Source organism: Embiotoca jacksoni, unplaced genomic scaffold (genome assembly GCF_022577435.1).
Source record: "Embiotoca jacksoni isolate LCO1_2020_lvr unplaced genomic scaffold, fEmbJac1.0.p SCAF_11, whole genome shotgun sequence".
NCBI classification, from domain to species: Eukaryota; Metazoa; Chordata; class Actinopteri; family Embiotocidae; genus Embiotoca; species Embiotoca jacksoni.
Window position 1 is genome coordinate 15,469,134 of NW_027185241.1, and position 23,617 is coordinate 15,492,750.

The following is a 23,617-nucleotide window of genomic DNA, read 5'->3' on the forward strand; positions in this document are numbered from 1 at the left end:
AAAGGTATTGAAATCATTATTAATAGTTCTTCTGTCATGTAAATAACTAGTATTAATGTTCTGTAAATATTAAACCCACCATGAGGTACAACCTGAAACGTCTGTTGAAGAAGCTGTCCTCACCATGTTTTAACCTCCCAGTAGTTTTCCTGAAGGTTCCTTTGTGTAACCTGTTGGCAGATCTGTGAGAGGCAGCTGGACATAAGCCACACATCCATACGAGCCGCGGTAACTGTAAATACAACCTCCACTCTCGGCTCTCCATACCGGCCTAATTAGCGCCAGTTAGCATTTGTCATTGCATTTAGGGGTGAAGATTAGGAACACCTCTCAATTAATCTGCAATCAGCCTGTTTGTTAATTAGCTAACCTGTTCTAAGTGGCCTTCAGGGCCCTTGTGTAATTAGCTAAGCTGCTGAGAAGCAGGCCTGTGTGTTGACATTGACCTAAAACGTAAACACACACACACACACACACACACACACACACACAGATATATGTGTATACGACACACATTTCCGCAGACGTCTCCAGTTATGGTCAAGAGGGACAAGAACCTCTGGTCCCCTGTAAATTAGATGCAAACACAAACACACCCTTTGTGTTTTCTTGCTTAAACACACATGCAAACAAACGCACACACTCCCTAACACACGTTATTAGTAGTCACAAGTGTACCATGCTCATCCAAATATACATATTTGCATTTTGTCATGCTTGCAGCGATACGCTGATTATTCCTGCTTTCACTCTACAGCAAAAGTGTATCCCTCAAAAGCATTCTTAGGAAAGGCGGGAGGGGAAAGAAAATACATACTGTACTCCCCGTGCACGTACGCTCTTTTGAACATTTCATCCTTTTCAAGTGCAACAACATCCCTACCAAAATGAACAGCTTCTCCATTGCTGTGTCGAAGCATTTTTTTTTTTCCTTGCTCACTTCAAAGCCATTTGTTTACTCTGCTGCCTCCTGACATTGTCTGTGGTAATTAAAGGAGCGCACTGAAATTTATGGTTTAATTATACAGGCCTTGTTATGCAGAGAGGACCAGGATGGGCTGATATGCTCAATAAAAATAAATAAATTCCATACGGGTTTATTGAACCCGCTTTTGCGTGGAGGGTGCAATCGTTTCGGCCGCTCAGGTGTGTGTATGTGTATTGCATTTATGTGTTCTTGTGTATGCAAATGTGTGTATGTTTATTTATGTATTGCGTCGCCGGACAGCAGCAGCAGCTCAGTGTACAGTGTGAGTGGGTGAGAATGAAATAAAAAAATAAATAATAAAAAGGCCAGATGAATTGCAATCGATTGGCGCTGGTTCACTGTATTGATCTCCGAGCATGTTAAAGCCTGCTGTACTCCATGAAGAACACTCAGTCAGTCAGTGTGGGCTCACCCCACTGCATTCCCTCATCTCCACCATCTCCCATCCACCCCTTCACCTAGTAAAACACCGTTATACTGTAAATACTGTACAATTCCTCTCATTTTGTTGCTGTAAAAATCAGAGATGATAGCCATAGCTTGCATATAGGCGAGTGTGTGTGTGTGTGTGTGTGTGTGTGTGTGTGTGTGTGTGTGTGTGTGTGTGTGTGTGTGTGTTTGAGTTTGGCGCATGCACTGTAATGGAGAGCGATTTTGGCTGTGGCCCACAAGCAGCTTCTCTGAACTGATCTTTGAGTTGGGTATAAATAGCACTTGCTCTATAAATAAAACAGCAGCACCTTTCACACTCGCTCTCTCCCTTACACACACGCGCACACACACACACACACACACACACACACACACACACACACACACACACACACACACACACACACACACACACACACACACATTCAGGCCTGCCCAGTTGCCTCTTGCATCTCACACCTGCCCTGACACAATCATATGCACAAATACTCCCACACAGGCTCCCCGTTAATCCATACAGCCCATCATTCTCTAAAGGTCATACAGAAGGATGTCTGAGGGACATATTGACATATTTACATGAGCGCACGACCTGTACCAGCTTATCACAATGCTACATGTCTGACCTCTGACCCCACCTTTCTTTACAGAATATCTTCATCAATCTACAGTGCACACATTTAGGTATTTAGCTGAGGCTGAAGCATGAGCAAATAGCTCATCGATATCTTCCTCGATATATAAAATGGGATTAGCGTCCATTGGGCAACAGAACAAGCTCTCAAAGGCCAGAAAGACTCTCCAGCTCGCAGCTGTTGCTTTGCTGGCCGGTAGCAATCGAGATATGGGCCAAAGTTTTAGAGGGACTGACTGGCAGACAGTCACGCTGCTTGCAGAGAGAGAGAGAGAAAAAAAAAAAGAAGCACTACCAAACTGCTATCTAAAGCATCCGGGCTGTGACTTTACATAATGCTACTGGCCCACTGTAACTCAACATGACTTGAAGAGTTCGTATGTAGCTGCCAGCGCAAACGATCAGGGGGGGGGAAAGGCTGGTGCTTGACTCACTGAATATCTGCCAATAAAACAGAATTTCAGGACTAATCCTGTTTGCACAGCACTTATTCACTTTCACACCACTTTCTACGTCAGTCCATTATGTAGCTATGTGTCTGAAGAACAACATGTCCCATCCACCGCTGTCTGCTGAGCTCAACTCAGGCTAGAAGTGTTTTGAAATGGGGTGCAGAGGAGGAGGAGGAGGAGGGCGGGGGGGGGGGGGGGGGGGGGGGGGGGGGGGGGCAAGAGATAAATTGGTACAGCGAGCTGGAATGCTGCAGCAGTTATTTAAGGCCCTGTAGGTGCTGCCTAGGCCATATGCTCCCATTATTCCGCTTGGGAGGGGCCCATGTGGGCGTGTGAGCAAGGCTGGAGAGAGGAGGAGGGCGGGAGAAGAGAAAGACGGGGTAATGGAGGGGAGTGAGAGGAGAAAGGTAGCCGAGGAATTATTTTAAGGAGAGCCCTCCTATCAAGCGCGGGAAGAATTTTAAGAACGGGATACCGGGAGAAGCCTGAGATGAGATGAGAACGAATTAGCTCCCTAAAGTAAATGATCGTCTTCACCCTCAATATCCGGCTCTTTCACCGTCGTCTTTGCATAATTCATCTCGTCAAATTTTGAGGTGCGACAGAGTATAATTCATGAACTCCTGAACTTTTCAGGTCGAAAGCTTCTCTGCTGCTCCGGCTTCTCAATCACGTTCATATCGTGAAGCTGAAACTAAAAAGATTTTGTATGACACACCACCTGTGTTTATTGTGTTACTTTTTTCACAAAGTAAGAAGAGATTCCCACCTTCAAACTCTGCACCCTTAAACTTTATTTTGTTATGTAAAATATTTTCTCATAGTCATCTGTTAAGAAAACTAGGCCCACATACAGCTTTATAGCTCCCTCTTGTTTCTCCCCCTCTGTTTCTTCCTCTTCCTATCTGTTCAGTCTCTTGTCAAACTGAGGCCTGTGTTCCTGATCAGGGCATTGCTCTCATGTTAGCCGCTTCACGGGAAGCACATCCCAGCATTCCCTCTGACACGCCGGCAGCAGCATTACCATAATTGGCTTTTCTACATGACGGGACAGAGGAAATAATAATGTCATTTTATTTACAGCCCTCTTGTCCCGGTCCAAGAGCTATCACCCCCTCCTCCCTCCTCCTCCTCCTCCTCCTCCTCTCTGCACCATACACTGACGTACACCCCTCCTCCTCCTGTCTCATCTCCCCCCTTCTCCCTGCGCGGGGCACGAGTCTCGTTCTGCCACGGCGTGTAGGTCAAGCGATGGCTTTTTGATCAGCTCCTGTCCAAAGCCATCAGGGTTGAGAGGCACATAATGGAGAGCAGGGTGACAAACAGAATCTGGGGAAGGAATAAGACTGCCAGTTTCCTATTAGGGGCCGGCCTAAACGGCCTCTGCCCCTCCGCCCCCCACACCCGCCACCTGCCCCCCGCCATCCTCCGCCGCGGACCCACTCCTGCACTGCCTAAATCACATGAGTGAAGGGGGCCATGATTGGACATTAGTGCCGCAAATGACTGCCGTGATTGCCCCCTCTTCCCAAACTCACATCAAATAAATAAAGAAATGTGTGTAAATAAATAGAAGGAGGGGTGTTGGAGAAATGGGGCCGTTGGTGGAGGTGGTGGTGGTGGTGGTGGTGGTGGCGAGGGGAGGCTGACTGGTTTCATCCCCTTCTTTTTTCTCTCTCCCGTTTCATCGCCTTCCTGCCTTTCTTATCTGGTTTGTTTGGCTTTGACAGCGGCCAAATGGTGAAGCTCCGCGAGCCTGACAGAGAGTTTTATTGATTTAACAACCAGCAGACTCTCAGCAAAGAAAAGGGAGAAGACGAAGAAAAAAAATAAAAAATTGGGCAGGGCGGAGAAAGATAGCAAAGTTTTGAAAAGGAGTGATATGTTTCTGCTTTCCTCCTTGCCAGAATGCTGACGTGTCTGCTGGTTGTATTTCATTTGCTATCATTTACAAAAATCAAGTCATACAAAAAGTTGCGCTGTGTGTGTGTGTGTGTGTGTGTGTGTGTGTGTGTGTGTGTGTGTGTGTGTGTGTGTGTGTGAGGGGGGAATGTTTTCGAGATGATCTGTACTTCGGTCGATCATGTTGTCCCATTGTGAGGCCCAGTGTTGTGTTGAGGCAGGATACAGGGCGTTCACCGCAGTCTTTTCATTAGCAAAACATCATATCAAACTGTCTGTTCTGCATAAAAGGAGGCTTCTCTGGTGTGGTCTCTGTGTGCTGCGTGTTAAATGCACAAACCTGATAACAGATTGCAAAATCTGTAATGACAAGTAGCGTCTTGTAGTATTTGTGTTAGGTACAAGTCATAATCAAGGGTGCTTCATGGGCACATTAGTTGAGGATGTCCTTCCGGAACTCATTTAAATAAGAATAATAATATTTGAGAGAGATGGGACCAAAACATACTTGAGCTCTTTTAAAGCTCTTATCTAATCAAATAAGGGTCTGTAGCCTGAAGTATATTTGGTAGCCTGAGACGTGAAACACATGCATTACAGCACTATTAAGCGTGTATGTCAATCTGTTTGTGCATTATGCATTTTTAAAAGAGCTCTCTAAAACATCCAAAGGGACTACTTCAAACCCATTTTGGTACTTAACATGTTTTCTATCACTAGTACATTAACCCTGTGTGTAGGTATCGGGAGATCAGTGACACTGGGATGCTAATTCTAGCTTCCTCGGTGTGTGTAGTCGGTGATCTGGCGTGGCTGGTGGCGGGCTTGATTGCTGCTGCTTCTGACAGTGAGTCTGCAGTCCTATCCTGGCCGCGCTGCCGCCTGTCTCCTTGATGGCGGCACGTCCCCGAGCAAAAGTGACAGGCGCTTTGGCGCCCGTGCAGATGGCCCTGCTCACAGCCATCACCCACTCGGCAAACCAAACCGCCAGGGACGGCACGCCAGCCCTACCCCTTCCCGAGCCCGCCCCTTGCTGCCGGTGTTGCTCCGCATATGTTCATCCAGGACAAGAGAAGGAGCTTAATCTGCTCGGCAGTCAGAATCCCACATCTTCAAGTTGCAGTGATTGACTTGATATGTAGCTCTTTAATATTTCTCCCTTCCTCGTGCTTCAGATTTTTAGCATCCTGTCAGAATAGATGCAGCACCTCAAAACAGATTGAGAGATCATTTATTTCAGACTCACACCAGCCACATTTCATCACTAATATCCTACGTTTATGGTTTGCGAAACCGTCCACTTGCTGCCTGTGATTTTTACAGATGTCTGTCTCTGCCAGTCTTTTGTCTGTGTGCTTTTGATATCTCCCTCTTTGTTGTTTCCATGACAACATGGCAGGGCAGGAATTGATTGACAGGAATCGTCAAAGGGTTCCCTGGCGACCTGCTCATCGCTCGAAGCCCCTCCCTGCTGCAGTCTGTGTTTTGTCACTCACCCAGGGATATTTCTGATCTGCTGCCTCTCATTCCTCCTGTCTGTGTATGTGTGTGTGTGTGTGTGTATTAAACACTGCCAGCTATTGGGGTTTAGCTATTTTTTGGCTGCAGCTGCCGCGAGTGACTCACATAGGTAATTCCTACTGTATGTTTGCACTGTTCTCGTGGGCTTGTGAAGAATGGATAGCCGTTCTGCAGGATGCTTTGTATATTAAATGGCTGATATGTATTGATAGCCTCCTCTTCTGGAAGCGGGTTAGTGAGGGGGAAGGCACTGTAACAGAAGACACTCTGCAGATGTGTTGTAGAGAGTACAGCACATAATGCTAATCTGCTGTGTTAGGGATTTTCAGGAGTTTTAGAAACTGTCTCGGTCTCAGTCTGTCAGTGGGATTGAAGCGCAGCCAGGTTCTCCTGTAGTGCTCTCATTTCACAGAAATCCTGTCAGGCGTTAGGGGAGTATGTTGCTCATTTGGGGAAGGGTGTATCAGTGGCACACAGCGAACCCAGACTTATAGGCAATATTATGGTCGGTGGGTTCAGGTTTACACAGTAAGCGCAAACGTGTGCGAGCTGCGGAATGCATGAAGTACACACGCAGGCATGGGAAGGTGAGCATGCGGGAAAACGCGCATTCGCAAACAGGCACTTACAGAGGCACTCACACGCACGTACATGCACATCATCACACAGTCACAGTTGATGGTGCAGCTGCTCACCTCCCCCACCTCCTCCACCCATCTCCTCTCAGGCAGCAGTAAATGGTGCCAGTGTATATATATCAGGTATTATGTCCACTTAGATTATGATATGACAGGTTAGCGTGCCGTTTGAAGTTGACAGCACATCTGTTTCATCAGGAGAGACTGATACTGGCATCTAGGACACACATCTCACCATGCAGGAAGGAGATAAAGGAAGAAGCTAGGGGGCCGTCTTTCCTGTCTCCCTGCCTCCCTCACCCTCTCTCTTCTTTCTCCCTTTTCTCTTACACTCCCTTCTCCCCCCCTCCTGCAAACCCACCACGTTTTCCCTCTCCCCCACATCTTCTTTTCATTCACTTGTTCTCCCCCGAACCACCTCCTGTCTCTCTTACTTACTGATGCTCGCTGTGTCTTCCCTAACATTCACGTGCACACATAGTCTATCCTTCCATCTCATTTGTCTTTACACATTTTACCGGTAAACCTGTCTTTGATCATGCGCTCGCTTCCCGCTTTTAATCTGTCTTTTTTTGTTTGTATTGTCCGTGCCGTTGTGGATCACAGAACAGTAGTAGCGCGAATGAATAATCTGTCTGCCCCAGACTGCTTCTTTCAACAATCAACGTAGGATTCTCAATCCAAGTACCATTGTTTTGCCAGTTCCTGCTTATTAGCTCAAATGAAAATGACCTTCAGCTCATCAGAGTGGGTTAGGAAAAGCTGTGATATCTCCAAATTAGTGTTTTGTTTCTTTCCCTCCCCAATCAGTTGCATAACCTGAACATGTGAGGAGCTGAACTTCACGGACTGGATGAGTTAGATGCAATAAAGCTCGGGGAGGAGAGAAAGAGAGGGATAAAGAAAGAGTAAGGGGGAGTTGAACATGGAAGCATGCAGCTGGCTAACAAGGCCAAACAGCCAGTCATTTCCTGGGGAACATTAGGCATGTGTGGGGGAATAGATAGTTGGGAAGGAAAAGGACAACTGTCAGAAGCTCAGTGATTTATTTTTCCCTTGGAGGCTTTTTTCACCACTGGCTTTCAGAGCCACATGTGTGTGTAAAATACACAAACTCATGCATGCATGCATACCGACACAGACATACTCACATTGGATGAAAATAAAAGCCTACATTTCCCATCATTGAGTATTCATTCCATGTTATTTTGACAGTGGTCCTGTTAGTGTGCTGTAAATCTTTAATTTCACTGAGCTGACCTCTTTTTTTTCTCTCTTCTCTTTTTCCCATTTTTGTCTTCCCTCTCTCGCTGTCTCTCTCTGTACTCCAGCGTACATGCCCGAAGACGAGCTTAAGGCAGACACTCCCGATGAGGAAGAGCACCTGCAGGATGACGGCCTCTCATTAGATGGCCAGGACACTGAGTTCCTGTGCAACGAGGAAGAGGATGATGTGGATGGAGGCCAGCCACCAAGCTACAGAGACTCTCCACTCAGCAATGGCACGAACCCCGATGCTGGATACGGGTCTCCACTCAGCGATGCTAGCGACCGACTTACGGACTTCAAGAGCACCTCCTCCAGGGATGGTCAGGACAGAGATGGGACTGCTTTGCCCTTCCGTCCCAACAACGGCCTCTCTTTCCAGGATAGCCTGGCACAGATGAAAGCCGTCTATGCAAACCTCATCTCAGATGCCTCTTGGTCTAGCATCACAATGGACATCATGAAATCTAAGCCTGCTGCAGCCGGCAGTGTCAACAGTGGCCTCACCACTCCAGAGCCCGTCTCTGCTGCCTCCGTTTCCACAACTACCACCATAAACAAGAGCAGCGGGGTCAACATGGCGAGCAGTCACCACAATGGTAGGAGCTCCAGCACCACTGTCAACCACACAGGCAGCGCAAGTGGCAATACTAATGGCACAGCAGCTAGCGCTGTTAGCAGCCACAGTGCAACCAGCAGCAGTGGGGGCAGTAGTGGTGTGGCCAGTAATGGTACTGGTGTAGCTTATGACTGGCACCAGGCGGCACTTGCCAAAACTTTTCAGCAGACCCCTTACCACCTTTTACCAGAGCCTAGCCTCTTCAGTACAGTGCAGCTCTACCGACAGAACAACAAGCTGTATGGCTCTGTTTTCACTGGTGCAAGCAAGTTTCGCTGCAAAGACTGCAGCGCTGCCTATGACACACTGGTGGGTTTGACAGTCCACATGAATGAGACGGGCCACTATCGAGATGACAACAAAGACAAAGAGGAGGATCATGGCAAGCGCTGGTCCAAACCACGCAAGCGTTCCCTGATGGAGATGGAGGGGAAAGAGGATGCCCAGAAAGTGCTGAAGTGCATGTACTGTGGCCACTCATTCGAGTCTCTGCAAGATCTCAGCGTTCATATGATCAAGACCAAGCATTACCAGAAAGTGCCTCTCAAAGAACCAGTGCCAGCCTTGGCCACTAAACTGATGCCCACTTCAGCTAAAAAACGCGCTATCCAAGATGCTATAGTCTCTCCATGCTCCCCAGACTCTGTCCACGCTCATAGTGGTGGTGGCAGTGTTTCTCTTGGGGATGTTGGCAAAGACCCAAAAGCTGCAGCTAACCCTTATGTTACACCAAACAACCGCTATGGCTACCAGAACGGTGCCAGCTACACGTGGCAGTTTGAAGCTCGTAAAGCTCAGATCCTCAAATGCATGGAGTGTGGGAGCTCCCATGATACACTGCAACAGCTGACTGCCCACATGATGGTCACAGGTCACTTTTTGAAGGTCACAAATTCTGCCTCCAAGAAGGGCAAACAGTTGGTCTTTGATCCAGTGGTGGAAGAGAAGATTCAGTCTATCCCACTACCACCGACCACCACCAGACTCCCTGTTCCCAGTTGTGTTAAGTCCCAGCCGGTGTCCCCCGCCCTCTCCTCTGCCTCAGAGGAGAAGAGGGAAGGAGGTGAGGATGAAAAAATTGAAGGTGGTGAGTCAGTGGAGAAAAAAATTAAGGAGGAGAAAGATGACTCGGGTGAGAAATCTGAGAGTGGCACCACGTCATATAAATACCTTAGAGAAGAAGATCTGGAAGAGACACCGAAAGGGGGGTTAGATATTCTTAAGTCCCTTGAGAACACCGTGTCCAGTGCCATCAGCAAGGCCCAGACAGGCACACCCACATGGGGTGGCTACCCTAGCATTCATGCAGCCTACCAGCTGCAGGGTGCCATGAAGAGCTCTGCTACCATTCTGCCCCCAACAGTCCAGAGCATCCAGATGCAGCCAATGTTTAACAGTGGGCTACGAGGTCTTGTGGGTGACCATAACTCAGTCATCCACTCACCTCACAGCCCTTCTTCCCCAACTCCCCTAAGGAGCAATGTCACTGCCATGGAAGAGCTTGTGGAGAAAGTGACAGGAAAAGCTGCCAACGTAAAAAAAGAAAAGGAAGAGAAAATGGTGAGCCTGGAGCGGTGCCGGCCACCATCGTTAGTAAAATCCCCTTCCCCTGCCATGAGAGAGCAGAGAGAGCAATTGGTATCTCCAAACGACCTTTCTGCAGGTAAACCATCGGGTATGAGAAGTAGCAGCCCGGGCAGTGTAGACTCAGAGCTTATCTGCAAGAAGGAGCCCAAAGAGAGCCTAGTAGATGGCCACAGCAACCATTCAAAGAACGGCTCTGAGGCGTGCCAATCCCCAGTAACTAATGGCAACAGTCTCGGCATCATCACTGATCATTCACCTGAAAGCCCATTCATCAACCCTCTCAGCGCACTCCAATCAATCATGAACACGCACCTGGGAAAGGCCTCCAAACCAGTGAGCCCAGCTGCAGATCCACTATCTATGCTTTACAAAATCAGCAACAGCATGATGGATAAGCCAGCTTTCAACCCAACTCCTCAGGGCAAGCCAGCTGAGCCCATCAACCACTATCCGCTGTTCGACAACAGTGACCAGCCCATAGACCTGAGTAAAAGTAAGTCCACCACGAATAGCAACAACAACAATAACAATAACAACAGCAGCAGCGTGCTCTTGACCAACAATAGTGTAAATGGCAACAAACCCCTCATTTCCCTCTCTGACTCGGTCTCCTCTCCGCTGAGAGAGAATGCTCTGATGGACATTTCTGATATGGTAAAGAACCTCACAGGAAGACTGACGCCCAAATCTTCAACTCCCTCCTCCATATCCGAGAAGTCGGATGCCGACGGCAGTGCATTTGAGGATGCCCTGGAGGACCTGTCACCAGTGCAGAAGAGGAAAGGGAGGCAGTCCAACTGGAATCCCCAGCATCTCCTCATCCTGCAGGCCCAGTTTGCCTCTAGCCTGAGGGAGACCACAGAGGGCCGCTACGCCATGACTGACCTGGGCCCCCAGGAAAGGGTCCACATCTGTAAATTCACAGGCCTCTCCATGACCACTATATCCCATTGGCTGGCTAATGTCAAGTACCAGCTCAGACGGACTGGGGGCACCAAGTTTCTCAAGAACATGGACTCGTGCCAGCCTGTGTTCCTATGTGGTGACTGTGCCTCTCAGTTCAGGACTCCCTCCTCCTACATCGGCCACCTGGAGTCTCACCTGGGCTTCAGCTTGAAGGACCTGTCCAAACTGTCAGCTGAGCACCTACGGGAGCAGCAGGCTGCCTCAAAGGTGATCACAGACAAAATGACATTCGGCAGCCCCCTGTCAGCCTTGACCACGCCAGAGGACGACACAGGCTCTGTGTACCAGTGCAGACTTTGCAATCGGACATTCGTCAGCAAACATGCAGTCAAACTGCACCTCAGCAAGACCCACGGCAAGTCTCCAGAGGACCACCTGGTGTTTGTCACTGCTTTGGAGAAACTGGAGAAGCTAGACAAAATGGAGAAGGTTTAAGCAAGCAAGTCTTGAGCTGAGGGTTAAGACTGACAGCTGTGGAACTGACTAGAATTTCATTGCACTAAAATGACATTGTTCACAGTTACTGCACTGGGCCGAACTGAGCCGCCAGAAGAAAAAAAAAAATCAGTCTTATTATTTTTTGTTGTGATAACTGCCTGACTGGACCATGTCTTTTCATGTTGATTTTTGTTTTTGTTTTGCCAAGCTTTTTTACACTTATTTTGTAATATATTTATATGCTATTTGTCTGACCTGTGCATGTATTTTAGTGAATCAAGGTTAAACACGAGACTTTAATCTTTTCATGGCAAAAATACAACTACTGCTTCAATGGTAAAAGTGGTGACTGGAACGAATTGGTGGAAGAGAAAACTGTATAATACTTGATATGAAGAAGGTGAAAATTAAATGTATACACCAAAAGAATGAGAGAATACCCTGAAAGACTGAAGTAGCACCTTAGACAGTTTAATTTTGAATTTGTAAAGAGAACATGTTTTGAAATATCTTGCATTTGTCAAAATCAGATTTTAAAAGATCGAAGATTATCAGCCCCCCTCCCCACCCTTCCTCCTCCTTGGGTTTCTGTCACTGCAATGTTTTTGAATGATGAATGGCCTGCTAATAAATCCTCCAGTGTATTAGAAAAAAAAAAAAAAAAGACCACGTGAACATTTGGGAAAACTGATATGCTGCTTCTGGTTCCGAGTCAATCAGTAAAAAACAAATGGCCATCAGTATGCAAGATTGCTCAAAAAACGTTTCCTTGTTGTGAAGTATCACCTTATAGCAATTTTCCAGTTGTATGATTTGTTACAACTTTCTCTTTCTAAATTGTGTCGCTTTATTCAACTGTAAAGAGAACAGTCCGTTACGTGTAAATGATTACCAGTGAAATGTCAGTACTCCATAAGACATATCTTACCATTTGAAACGGCTCAACATTCTTTGTATCTTAAGGTGTGTGCATTCTCTAACTTTTATATTGTCATTTTATATACAAAAATGATTAAAAAAAAAATAAAAACAGATGGTGTATATAGATATATGCTGTAGAGCTACAAAATGTCCTTTTTTAAAGAAAATACAACTTTAGCTTCTTTGGCTTGGTTTACAGAAATGATTTTAATTATACTTGCATCCAATTTGATGCATGAAATGGTGTGGAAAATAAATAAGCGATGCACAATGACTATACATTTCAATGTTTTATCGACAATATTGTAAAAAAAAAAACGAAAAAAAACTTTTTAGCACCGATTAGTTTGTTTCATTTCTTTCTCAATTGTAAAATAAACCCCAAAGCAGTTGTTAACAGTCATATATTTGTGGTTGTGTGTTCTTTTGTCACGGTGGTGCACCGAACTCAACGTGTATAAAAACTCTGTAGAATCTGCTTTCCGGAAAATTCAAGCATTCGCAACCATTTCAAATCCTAACCCATTGTAACAGGATTTCTTTTTATGGTTGTACTAAATTTGTGCATCGCAGAGGTGAGATTTATAATGTCCGTTTGTTTGCTGTAACAGGCCTGCTTTTATATTTGCCAAACATTTAGAGAAAAAGAAAAGTCACTGGTGTCATACTTGTAACTGATGACTGAGCCGCATCATACCGCCAATGATTATTATAATGATGAAGATGACGGGGATGATAAACTTGTAAGGGTTCCTATTGTACTGAGAAACCCATGCCAGGCTTGTGACTGGCCTTCGGAGGGCAGTTCTGAAAGAATCAGTGTTATATTAATGACGGCAGTGTACTTTTGCCTGTCTCCTTGGAACAAAATCAGATGGGTGTCTGTTCTCCCCAAGTAAAACTTGGCAATGAGAAGGCTATAATCAAAACTGAATTATAAGTTACGTGTGATACTTCAGGCACTCGTCAATTTGTGGCCCACACCATTCACCCGAGCCAAATTTAATACACATGTGTGCAGTAAATGCTATACAACACCCCTATTTATACATTCCTCAGATTAAATAAAACTTTCCAGGATGAAGGGTCACTTGTCACTGCGTACAGGTTTATTGGCTGATTCCCATCCCACAGCCTTCACAGATTTTCTAAGGTCAATCAAATGTTTTCTTGCAGGAGCCGTTGCCATCTCCCTCTCCACTTCATTGATTGTTTTCATCTCTTTTAAATGAATGTCTGCATCGTTACTTGTGGAGCATGACAGAAGATTTCAGCACCTATTTGACCAATCAAACAGCTTCTACATCATCAGAGGCCTTCAGCCTCTTTTGTTGCACTTTTTTCTCACAACTTTGACCTTTTCTGTGATTTGTATACAGCAGTATTTTGTAATGTGTCAGGTCAAACTGTTTCAGTACATGCAAGTACAACTGCCTTACATTCGGGTGGTGTGCGAGCAGAATGTAGCCTTTTTTTACGCAGCCTGTTACACATGGGAATATCGTGGCACTTTTCCACCTCTGCGTTTTGTATCTAAGGTATGAACACAGATTGAGGGGAGGGCATTGTTGTTCCACCTTTAAACCGGCAGCGGAGGTGATCACAGAGCCAAATCAGCGCCATGCCTGCTCTCACTTACAGATCCTGCAACACTGCCGTAAAGAAGACCCCTCGTCAGGCCAGCTTTTCTTTTTCACACTGAACCAGACAAAGCTGGAAAAATGTTGCCCCAGTGTATGATGTCAGATAAAATGGAGGCTTTCCGGAATCAGAGGAGCGGTGTGACACAACAGCGTCTGCGTCTTGTCCCGCGCTATACCGTCTCTCGACATCTGTGTAAAAGGGAGAGCCGGCATTGCGCTGATTCAGCTCTGCTGCTACCTCCAGTGCTACCTTAAAGGCAGAACAACAATGCCCCCCATTCCATGTTTGTACCTTTTATACAGAATAGTGAAGCAGAATAATGGCGCAAAATTCCTGCCTTAAAGAAGCCGAAGAAAACATCTTACAAACGTTGAGAACCAGACGCAGATACCGTTGTGTATTGTCAGAACTTCCGCATGCTATCTATCACAGAGGGGCACAAATATGCTTTGTTTGGTTCACTGTAAATAAATTTTAAAAAAAATCCAGTAATCAGGGTCTTCTTTACGTCAGTCAGTATTGCTGATCTCTGTGTAAAACAGGCTTGTTAATCACTATGTACGATGACCTCTACACGACCCCTAGCCTAAGGTAAGCAGCGAGTTGTGGGGTTTTCTTCCTCGGGCAGCCCTGCAGGTGAAGCGTCTGCATCAGGAATTTGATCTCTCATCTCACCCTCATGTCTCAAGTTTCTGATAGAGTACTCACAGTACCAGCCTTTGTATGGCTGAAGCCATACTGCAGTGTTATGACTTCCATTCCTCACACTCACAACATGTCTCGTGTCAGCTGAGTCAGTCACACACACTCGCTCTCCCGGCTATATTAGCACGAGTGTCTTTGTGCAATTACACACCTCCTCGATCTGGCTGCACCTCGCTGTGTTGATACATGGATTCAGTGACAAAGGAAACACAGGCAGAGGGCAGATTAGCCCGGCTGAAGATGCAGCTTCCTCGGAAAGGGGCTGCTAGAGTTGGGTTATAAAACAAACAAGTCAGATAAACAAGCAACATTTGGAGGAGATAGTGTTCCCTGAACACCAGAAATAAAAAACACCTTGTAGGTTTAATACCCCACAGCTAAACCTGTAATTTTGCTGTGCCGTCAGATAGCTCCTGAGCCGATAGAGACTCTTTCCTGCTTTGTTAGAGATCAGCGCACTGTTTCCTGTGCGTATTCTATGTAAATTACATGCGATAATCGCCACGCACGGCACAATGCTGGTTCCCGTGGTGCAAACGGAAACCGAGGGTAGATAAACGCAGGCTGGGCAGATTTGCATAGCCTTTGTGTTTTGGGCGCTGCTGAACGTGAGCCCTGAGGATTGGTAGGGATTTCCTCAAGGTTTTGTATAAGTAAATGCCTGCTTCCTCCCAGGGCTGGGACCATTATGTACAGCAGACAGGGGTGGATGTAGACAGAGGGCACAAACGGAATAACAAAATTACCTGGGCTGGTGGGAACACGGGGAGGGAGTATTAACCTCCATAACTCACATCTGCCTCTGCCTCGATAGAACAGGGATATCTCGGTGTTTGCATGAGAATGTGTAACCCTCTGATTCGACATGAAGTATACTGTACTGTGTATGTTTGTGTTATCTGTTGGAGTCAGTGATAGAGAGGTGTCAGTCTACGGTTAGGTCTCACAGAGAAGTGAAGTTAAATAAGAGAGGGCATGTTGATCCGACTGTGTGCGATGTTTGATCTTTTCTCAGAGGTTCACCTCCAAAGCTTCAAGGTATGTTATTACCTCAGAATGCATGAACGCTCAGGGGAAACACACCTGGGTTGTTGTTTTTTTCTTTTTTTTTTCTCACAATTCTTTTGTTTCGGCTTCGTATGTTCTCGCTCGTTGTTCCTGGTTTGTATATGATAGCGGTGTGAAGATCATCGTCAGCCACAAAACAAAGACCAAGCTCCTGCTGAGGATCCCCGGCGCGTGTCTGCAGCCTGTAAAACCTCCAACTTCGCTCACAACTCCGACGTATGGTTTAATACCCTTCCAAAATACCTCAAACCAAACAAACAATGTCTGACGGAGAATCAACAAACAAAGCAACAACGGCTGAGAGCCTTTGTACTGGATCAGAAACTAAAGTCGGAGAAATCTGTTTGGATCCTGATAAAACGCCTCATTGTGGGAAATGTGTTCGGTAAGAAGTTATCAGTATTCAGGTTTCGCAAAGGATACCTGCCTCCGTCTATTTTTATGCTCATCTAAGTCAGTTTGTGGACATGATTCAATTATGTTGCTGGGTTCCATACTGTAAAATGCGCAGGATCTATGACAGTTCTGCCTTCCATGCACACAGACCAAAAAGGGTTTTGTGCAGTAGTTCTATTCTGTTGGTGCTAAAATAAGTGATTTTCTTGAGCAACTAACCTCCACTTTAAGAACCTTTTGTTTCTATTCTTGTTATGCAAGCTACATAAAGCAACTTTTAACATCATATCTGAAAGAAATGTAAACACTATGGAGGTTTAAACAATGCAGCAATTATTATTATTATTATTATTATTATTATTATTATTATTATTATTATCATTATTATGAGCATTACTGTTTGTTTTTTTACTGTCAGAATAGGTACTGGCAAAATCTTGACATTTTGACCCATTATAAGTCTCATATTGTTAAAAGATTGCATTAGCTGAACCCAATGAGTTCCATCAATACACATTTAATTTACAACAAAGCCTATTAGTTTATTAACCTGTATTCATTTCATTCTTTCAAGCCGTGTTACATCGTTTCAGGCCCTTCAGTGCGATACTGGTGCCACTGTATCCGGGAGTGCAGCACCTCACTCAGCTGGCATCGGCAGCAGTGTATTTGTATTGTTTTGATGGACACGCGGCAGTCTTTCATCAAGGTGGGTTTATTTTGCGGTGGGAGGGTTGATGTGACAGAGTTGTCCTCCGAGAATGATGGTGTTTGACAGCAGCAGGCTAACGGATGTAGGAGATCATCTGAGTCTGCCAAGCCTTTAGTTATGATGTGGTGGTGGATGAGATCTGCAGGTGTGTGTCGCCAGGCCCTTCATCCATCACAAGCCCGGACAAAACACAAAGCATACAGGGGGATGAAATGTTTCCTCCATCTCGGTGGATGAGGGATGTGGTTTTACAAAACAAGATACGATACCTATCCATTCTGTTCCTACACTGTCATTTTTTCTTTGCATTATTTTTCTTTTTGAGGGGGGGGTAGCGGGGAGCCGGATCTGTTTGTTTTGTTGTGCATCTTTGTTTCTTTGACTTGCATTTAAGCCATCCACCCGTCCATGAAATATGTATTTGAATTCTTAATCTCTGAGCTACAAACATGCTCTATATCTGTTCCATGTTTTCTATGCACACCTCTGTGTACCAGCTAATCTATCTCTATTTGCCTGCTCACCTGGGGACATATCTATAGCTACAATAATAATCCATATATTAAAGATTAATGACATATTTCCCCTTATCCTTTTCCTATATGTATGATTTAATCATTGACCTATCGGGGAGTTTTAGTCTTTTTTTTTAATATGAGAACTACCATGTTCCTGTCATTTCCCATTTCAAATCAAAGAGGTCAACATAGAAAATGTCTCAAAACCAATTTGTGTTTCAAAAAGACCCTTGAGAAATAGTGGCTTGTGCTGTGTTTGATATGCACAAAGACACTTATCCCTTATCTATCTTTTCAGAGAGAAAGAGAGGGAGATAGAGGGTGAAGTGTTCCAGGAATCAGTGCTGCCTCCATGAGATATGATGCTGCTTGATTTTGATCATTGACATTTGCTTTTTCATGCATCCCGAAAAACAAGGCCTCCCTTCCATTAAGGAATTATTCAAATGACCTTCAACAGTGCATGTTTTCCTACAGTTTTGTTGTGGGAATATGAGAACACATACTGACATCTCAATTACTTATGCAAGGCTCAGAGTGGGCCCAGTGGATGCAATCACCGTGTGTGCAATCCTCAGTCACTCCGAATCACAGAAGCTCCCGGACAGACACACATAATTCAGACAAGTCAGACAGGATTTGCATACAAAGACTAAAAACACACAAAAAAACCACACAAAAAAAAGGGCATAAATAAAAAATGCACCATCTTGAGCTGGAAGAGTAGGTAGATATTTTGGGGGGAGGGGAGGTTGAGGGAGGAAAGGGAGACCGGTAAATTGTTTTAAAAAGGTCTTGCATGTCATGTTGTGTATATAAAAGGGTTAGACCGATATACAGAACTGATGTTGGCCTTTGGCATTTGGTTTCATGTTGTATGCCATTTAATGAAAACATGTATGCATCTGTATTGATAATAATGTAAAATTAATATTATTATTATTATTGTTGTTGATTATGATTGATAATTAAATATATTTTTTCTTTTCAAGGTTTCAAATTACATTTTTATTTAAACAATTTTCCAAAGGAAAATTAGGAAAAACATTGTTTAACAATTATTAAAAAAAAAAAAAAAGAAAGACCCATAAACATATATTAAAGATAGGACAGGGACTTATCACTACCTATTACGACTATTGACCTTCAAAAATCAATATTGATCAAACTCTCCTGTCTAAAGGCCGTCGTCCATCATCAGAGTCTCACAATGGACCAAACACTGTTGTCCATCTCGATCCCCTTAAAAAAAAAATTATTTTTTATTTTTAATCTTCCGCCCTTCTGGAGGTGACACACTGTCTTATCGTTGCTGATGGGTGAGGGGGGTGGTGGAGGAGTGGGTGAAGGGAGTAGAAGGGGTTAGGGTGGTTGGGGGCAGGAGGAGAGGTGGGGTGGGGTGCATCGGAGGCTAACCCGGCATCCCGTCATTAGCGTTGTGCGGCGGAGATGCAGGGGCACCCTGACACATGTCACGGACAGCCAGCCGAGAGCCCACGTATGAAGCTGACACGCTGCGCATAATTTATCCCGTGACACGATCTGCATGTCGAGTTGTTGATCTGTTGTGTTTGGTTTGGACATGGGCGCTCTGGCAGGGAAGACAGAGGGAGGGGAGGGGGGTTATTATGCAGGTGGGGTGTGAGGGCTGTGGGGCAGGAGGAGGAGAGCGAGGGCGGAGCGGTGGCAGGGTGTGTGTGTATTTGTGAGGGGCGGTGGAAGGCGGCATCTTGGTGTTGCACACACTGAAGGGGCGACACATTTGTCATGTCCACTGAGAAGCTACATATACTGTACATAAACAAGTGCATTCAAATTCACTAATGCAGACACCCAGACTCTCTCTCCCAGGCTCTCATACACACACACTCACACACACACACATACACACACACTCACACACACACACACACACACACACATCCGCGCTTTGGTGATATGCATGTTGAGTTACAATGAAATCACAGCCATACTCTTGTCCCTAAAGACATCTGTTCATGAGTGAAAATGACTAATATTGTTGAAATGACCCCGTGTCATTCCATTGGATGTGATTGTTTTCAGGCTTCGCTGCAGTGTGCTGTTATAGCACCGCTGACACCACATCTATTCAGCCGAGCATAATTTTTTGTCCCAGTGACTCAATACAGCGTTTGAGGATGAACATGTAGTTGTGTTAGTGCTTTTCTTTTAATCCGTTTTAAACCGTTTAAAGACACAAAACCAATACTGACGTGATGTCGCTACGCTACAGTACATATGAATACGTTTAACTGCAATATGTAAATGTACAAGTGTGTTGATGTTTTACAAATCAGTAAACAAATACATTAATATTGAAATAAGATATCAATTAGGTTGTGGTTAGCATTTAGTTTTCTTGGTGAATTGCTGTGGTGTGTGTGTGTGTGTGTGTGTGTGTCTTGTGGACGTGCTCATCAACCACCAACTTCTCCTGCCCCCCTCCTAGCCCGGCTCGTTTACATGAATTATGCATATGACCAGTCTCGTTAGAGGAGCCCCTCCCTCATCGCACTCCTAATCCCTGCTGTTGCCGCGGTAACCAGATTAGACATGACTGTGAGATACAGTATGGGCCCTCGAGGCCTTTTTCTGGACAGGCCTCATCCCGGGCAGGCATGTATGAGGGTCTGCAGGTCCTACAGGCCTGTAGGTCACCTGTCCACTGATATTACTGTACTGATGCTGGTGGTTGATGGGAAATATTTATTTTAGTTCAGCTAAATCTGTTTTCATGAACCCCAAGGGCTATGTTGGAATAACAGCGAGGGTAAAGACCAAAACAAGGAAAGCATGCTGTGTGAATTGTAATGTGTTTTCATGTTATTGATTTTATTGTGATTTGTCCTGCATCTTGTCCTGTTGATTTCCAGACTCATCCAGCTGGATCCAAGAATGCAAGCATTACATTCATGTAAGGAAACACACAAAAATGACTTGCCTTTTTTTCTCAGTGCAGACAGTTTGGACCAGGGTGAGGGGTTCATGAAAAATTAAGCAATTCAATTATTTTGTGAAGAATTCAGTCATGTTAATCAAGTAAGATCATAATTTTTTTTTGGTTTGATTTGTTTTTTCTTCTTTATGTCTATATAGTTCATGTTTTATTGAATCCATATTTAGTTGCATGCGTTTCTGTTATACGTCAGTTATTTTATGACAAAATAAAAACAAACAGAAAATGACCATTGTTATGTCTGAACCCATCCTGGGAATTATGGTACCAATGTGTCAATAGAGGAAGTTGCGTGGTCTTTATGTCGTGAAGTGATAATGAAGAGTGCAGGGAAGCTGATAGGCAAGTAGGGCATCCAATTTTCATGCGGGAGTTTATTGCAACTCTGTGGTGAAATTTGCTAACTATAACCAAGTGTTTTTGTTGTTATACCTGAATCATAGTTCAATTGTCATAACCAACGTCTTTCCCAAACCTTACCCACACTGTGTTGGCCATGTGAAGATAATATTAAAAGACGAAAAATAATTTAAAAAGTTGGCATTCGGTGTTGAAAAAAAACGTGTTTCCTAACATTTGGGATCTAATGTGTCGTTATTTCCAATATAAAGATCTCGTCTGGCAAAAAAAAAAAAAAAAAAAATAGCCACTATATTTAAATATTTGAGGGAAACCATGCAGCTTTACAAACATCAAAGGGTGTAAATGTGACCAGGAATGTAGTACACATTGTTGAAGTCAAATGATGGTCTAGTTTTAACAATATAATAGCCAATATAATAACTTCACTCCGGCATTTTACTTCCTCCAGCTGCTATTTGTAATGTACAGTATGCCACAATAATTTGTTTTTAATTAATTCAATAAAGCTATGACTCAAATTTAAATGTTTTATTCTTATTTAGAAAGTGAATTACCCCTTTATCACTACAACTTAAATTGTACTTTGTGGCGTAGTCATCCATAATGTGATCAACACCTGCAGTAACGTTAGCATAGTGTTAAGATGCTCCATGAAACTGCACACTCTGATACAGTAGGCGGTTGTATGACAGTAGGTTTACTAATTGCTCAAAAGAAGAAAAATAATATATTCAAGATATAACTTCTGTGGGCAGAAATAAACTAAAAACATTTCAGATTTGTCTCGCTTTTTCCCCGATGTCTGTTATGCCACTGTTCTGAATTTCACAATGACATTAACTTGACTTTGCGTGTGGATAATCGCTGAAAAACGATTGGCCCAAACGCCAGCAGTGGAGGCTGCTCAGCAACTACCGAAGACAAGTTCCAATCATTACGATCTTTTTACATTTTGTGAAAACATGTCGATGGACTGATATATTTTTAAGATTTTAACACCGTGTCATGTGTTAAACCCATTGGGATTTTAAGTGCACAACTATCCGTGGTGTTACGGTACGGCTCCAAATGGGTCACAATTAATAGACCTATAACAAGTAAAAACAACATTATATTGCATATTTGTTCAATTCTATTCCGATCCTATATTCCCATTGAGAAGGCGGAGTGATATTTCTCGTGATGAGCAGGGTGTGATGTTATGCTGATTTGAACACGTTCCAAATGTTCAGTTGACCAATCAGATTGCTGTTGGAACTACATGTTGTATAATTGCAATTTGCACTACGATATGTGAGTACAACATTTTCTCAGTACAAATTTTAGTCTTAAAATTATAAAAAATAAATTCCCAAGACTGAATCTTTTTACCAATCAGCAAAAAAAAACTTGTAGAAATGTGATTAATAGCTGTTCAAAGGCAGTGATATTCACATTGTCAATGAGTACGTTTTTCTATCCGACTGGGTAGAATTTTGAAGATTAGCTGTAGGCTTTTTATGGGCTACATACTGGGCTATGTTTACAAAGCTGCCTTTGTTTTTTCATTATGTAAATGTGGTGCCATTGTAACAAAAGCGTGCTTGTGCCAAATACAAAAACTTGGCAAGACAACTTAATATTAATTTAATACAAGACAAGACATCAACTCACACAGGACGGGATGCAGACAAGTTGACCTCGGCAGCCCTGATGGTGATTTTTGACCACAATTAATCAATATGTTTTTGTTAATATCATAAGATCCGATGTGTAGCCACATTCTGGTGTGTTGTGGAGACTTTTTTCAATCTGGAAAACCTGCAATGAAAACTGTTTTTAATGGATTTTAAAGGAGGTTTTTAGTGTCCTGTAAAGTCTAAATGCTGTTTCCAAGACTTTTATCAACTGATCATTTCCCAGAGGATTTGGACCTCGGGCACATATTGTACACTCACTGTTTATTTTTTTTAAAGGACAACAATGTGTCTGTTTGGAAGCATTACCCACACCCAGCTCAATCACTGCTCCCTTGTGATCCCCTATTAACAGTATTCGCTCAAGTTTTTTTAGTCAGAGGGTGCACATGGGGTTTCTTGGACTTCAAGGAAGAAGGGAGACTATCAAGAAAGGCATTTTTGTTCCTGTGTATATGGGCTTTTGTCTGGCATGAATGCTGTGGTTGTGACATCTGATTACATGTGTCAGCCATAAATAAGCGTTCACTTGAGTGTAAAAATTCCAAATTCACACAAGATATGATTCAGCGCGACAATTTTATGTGAAGTTTATATAAATGTTGGTTGATTTACATTTCTTATAAACGATTGTCATCAGTTGCTGAGTGAAACATTGACAGCAAAAGGTAATTCTGCGTTTGACCAAAGTAAGATAACCCTTGACCAATGCGGTATCAGTTCAAAGAAATAAAAGTAAAATGAAGGGAAAACGAAACAGACTGCCATTGTAGGCAGCTTGACTGTAATCATCCTGTTGTTATTTCAAGCCTGTTAATTTCACAGCACCAGTTGGAGTTGTCCATCTGTTTATTAAAGGTTAACTGCCTACACACTTATGAAGCGCACATTTCTCACGATCCCAGAGTTTACAACATGCAGTAGCTTGTCTCTGACTCATCTAAAAAGTTTGTTTTCCTCGCTGATAAAAGAGTAATTGATGGGTTTTATCAGTTTGTCCAGTATAAATAACTGAGGGGAAAATTGTGAATTCATATTGAAATTAAAGCACAGTGATGAGAATAGAAATACAGAAATAAATTCAGATTTATTATACTTAGTATTTTGTATTAATATAAAAAAATCAAATACGGTCAGACAGTCCGAGGGAACAACGAGCATTCATGATCCATCGCATGTTGCTTTCCTCATAGG

At 43.9% G+C, this 23,617-nt stretch overlaps 1 protein-coding gene across 3 annotated transcripts in view; it reads left to right on the top strand.

The window, feature by feature from the left end:
- The window catches only part of LOC138194522 (teashirt homolog 1-like), a 36,357-nt gene extending 23,588 nt beyond the window's left edge, over nt 1-12,769 (top strand). For all 3 annotated transcript variants that reach the window (XM_069143319.1, XM_069143320.1, XM_069143318.1), the window contains one exon: nt 7,899-12,769. In XM_069143319.1, coding sequence (XP_068999420.1) covers nt 7,899-11,440 — 3,542 coding nt within the window. In that variant the 3' untranslated portion in view covers nt 11,441-12,769. The remainder of the gene's footprint in view (nt 1-7,898) is intronic.
- Nucleotides 12,770-23,617: the final 10,848 nt, after the last annotated feature.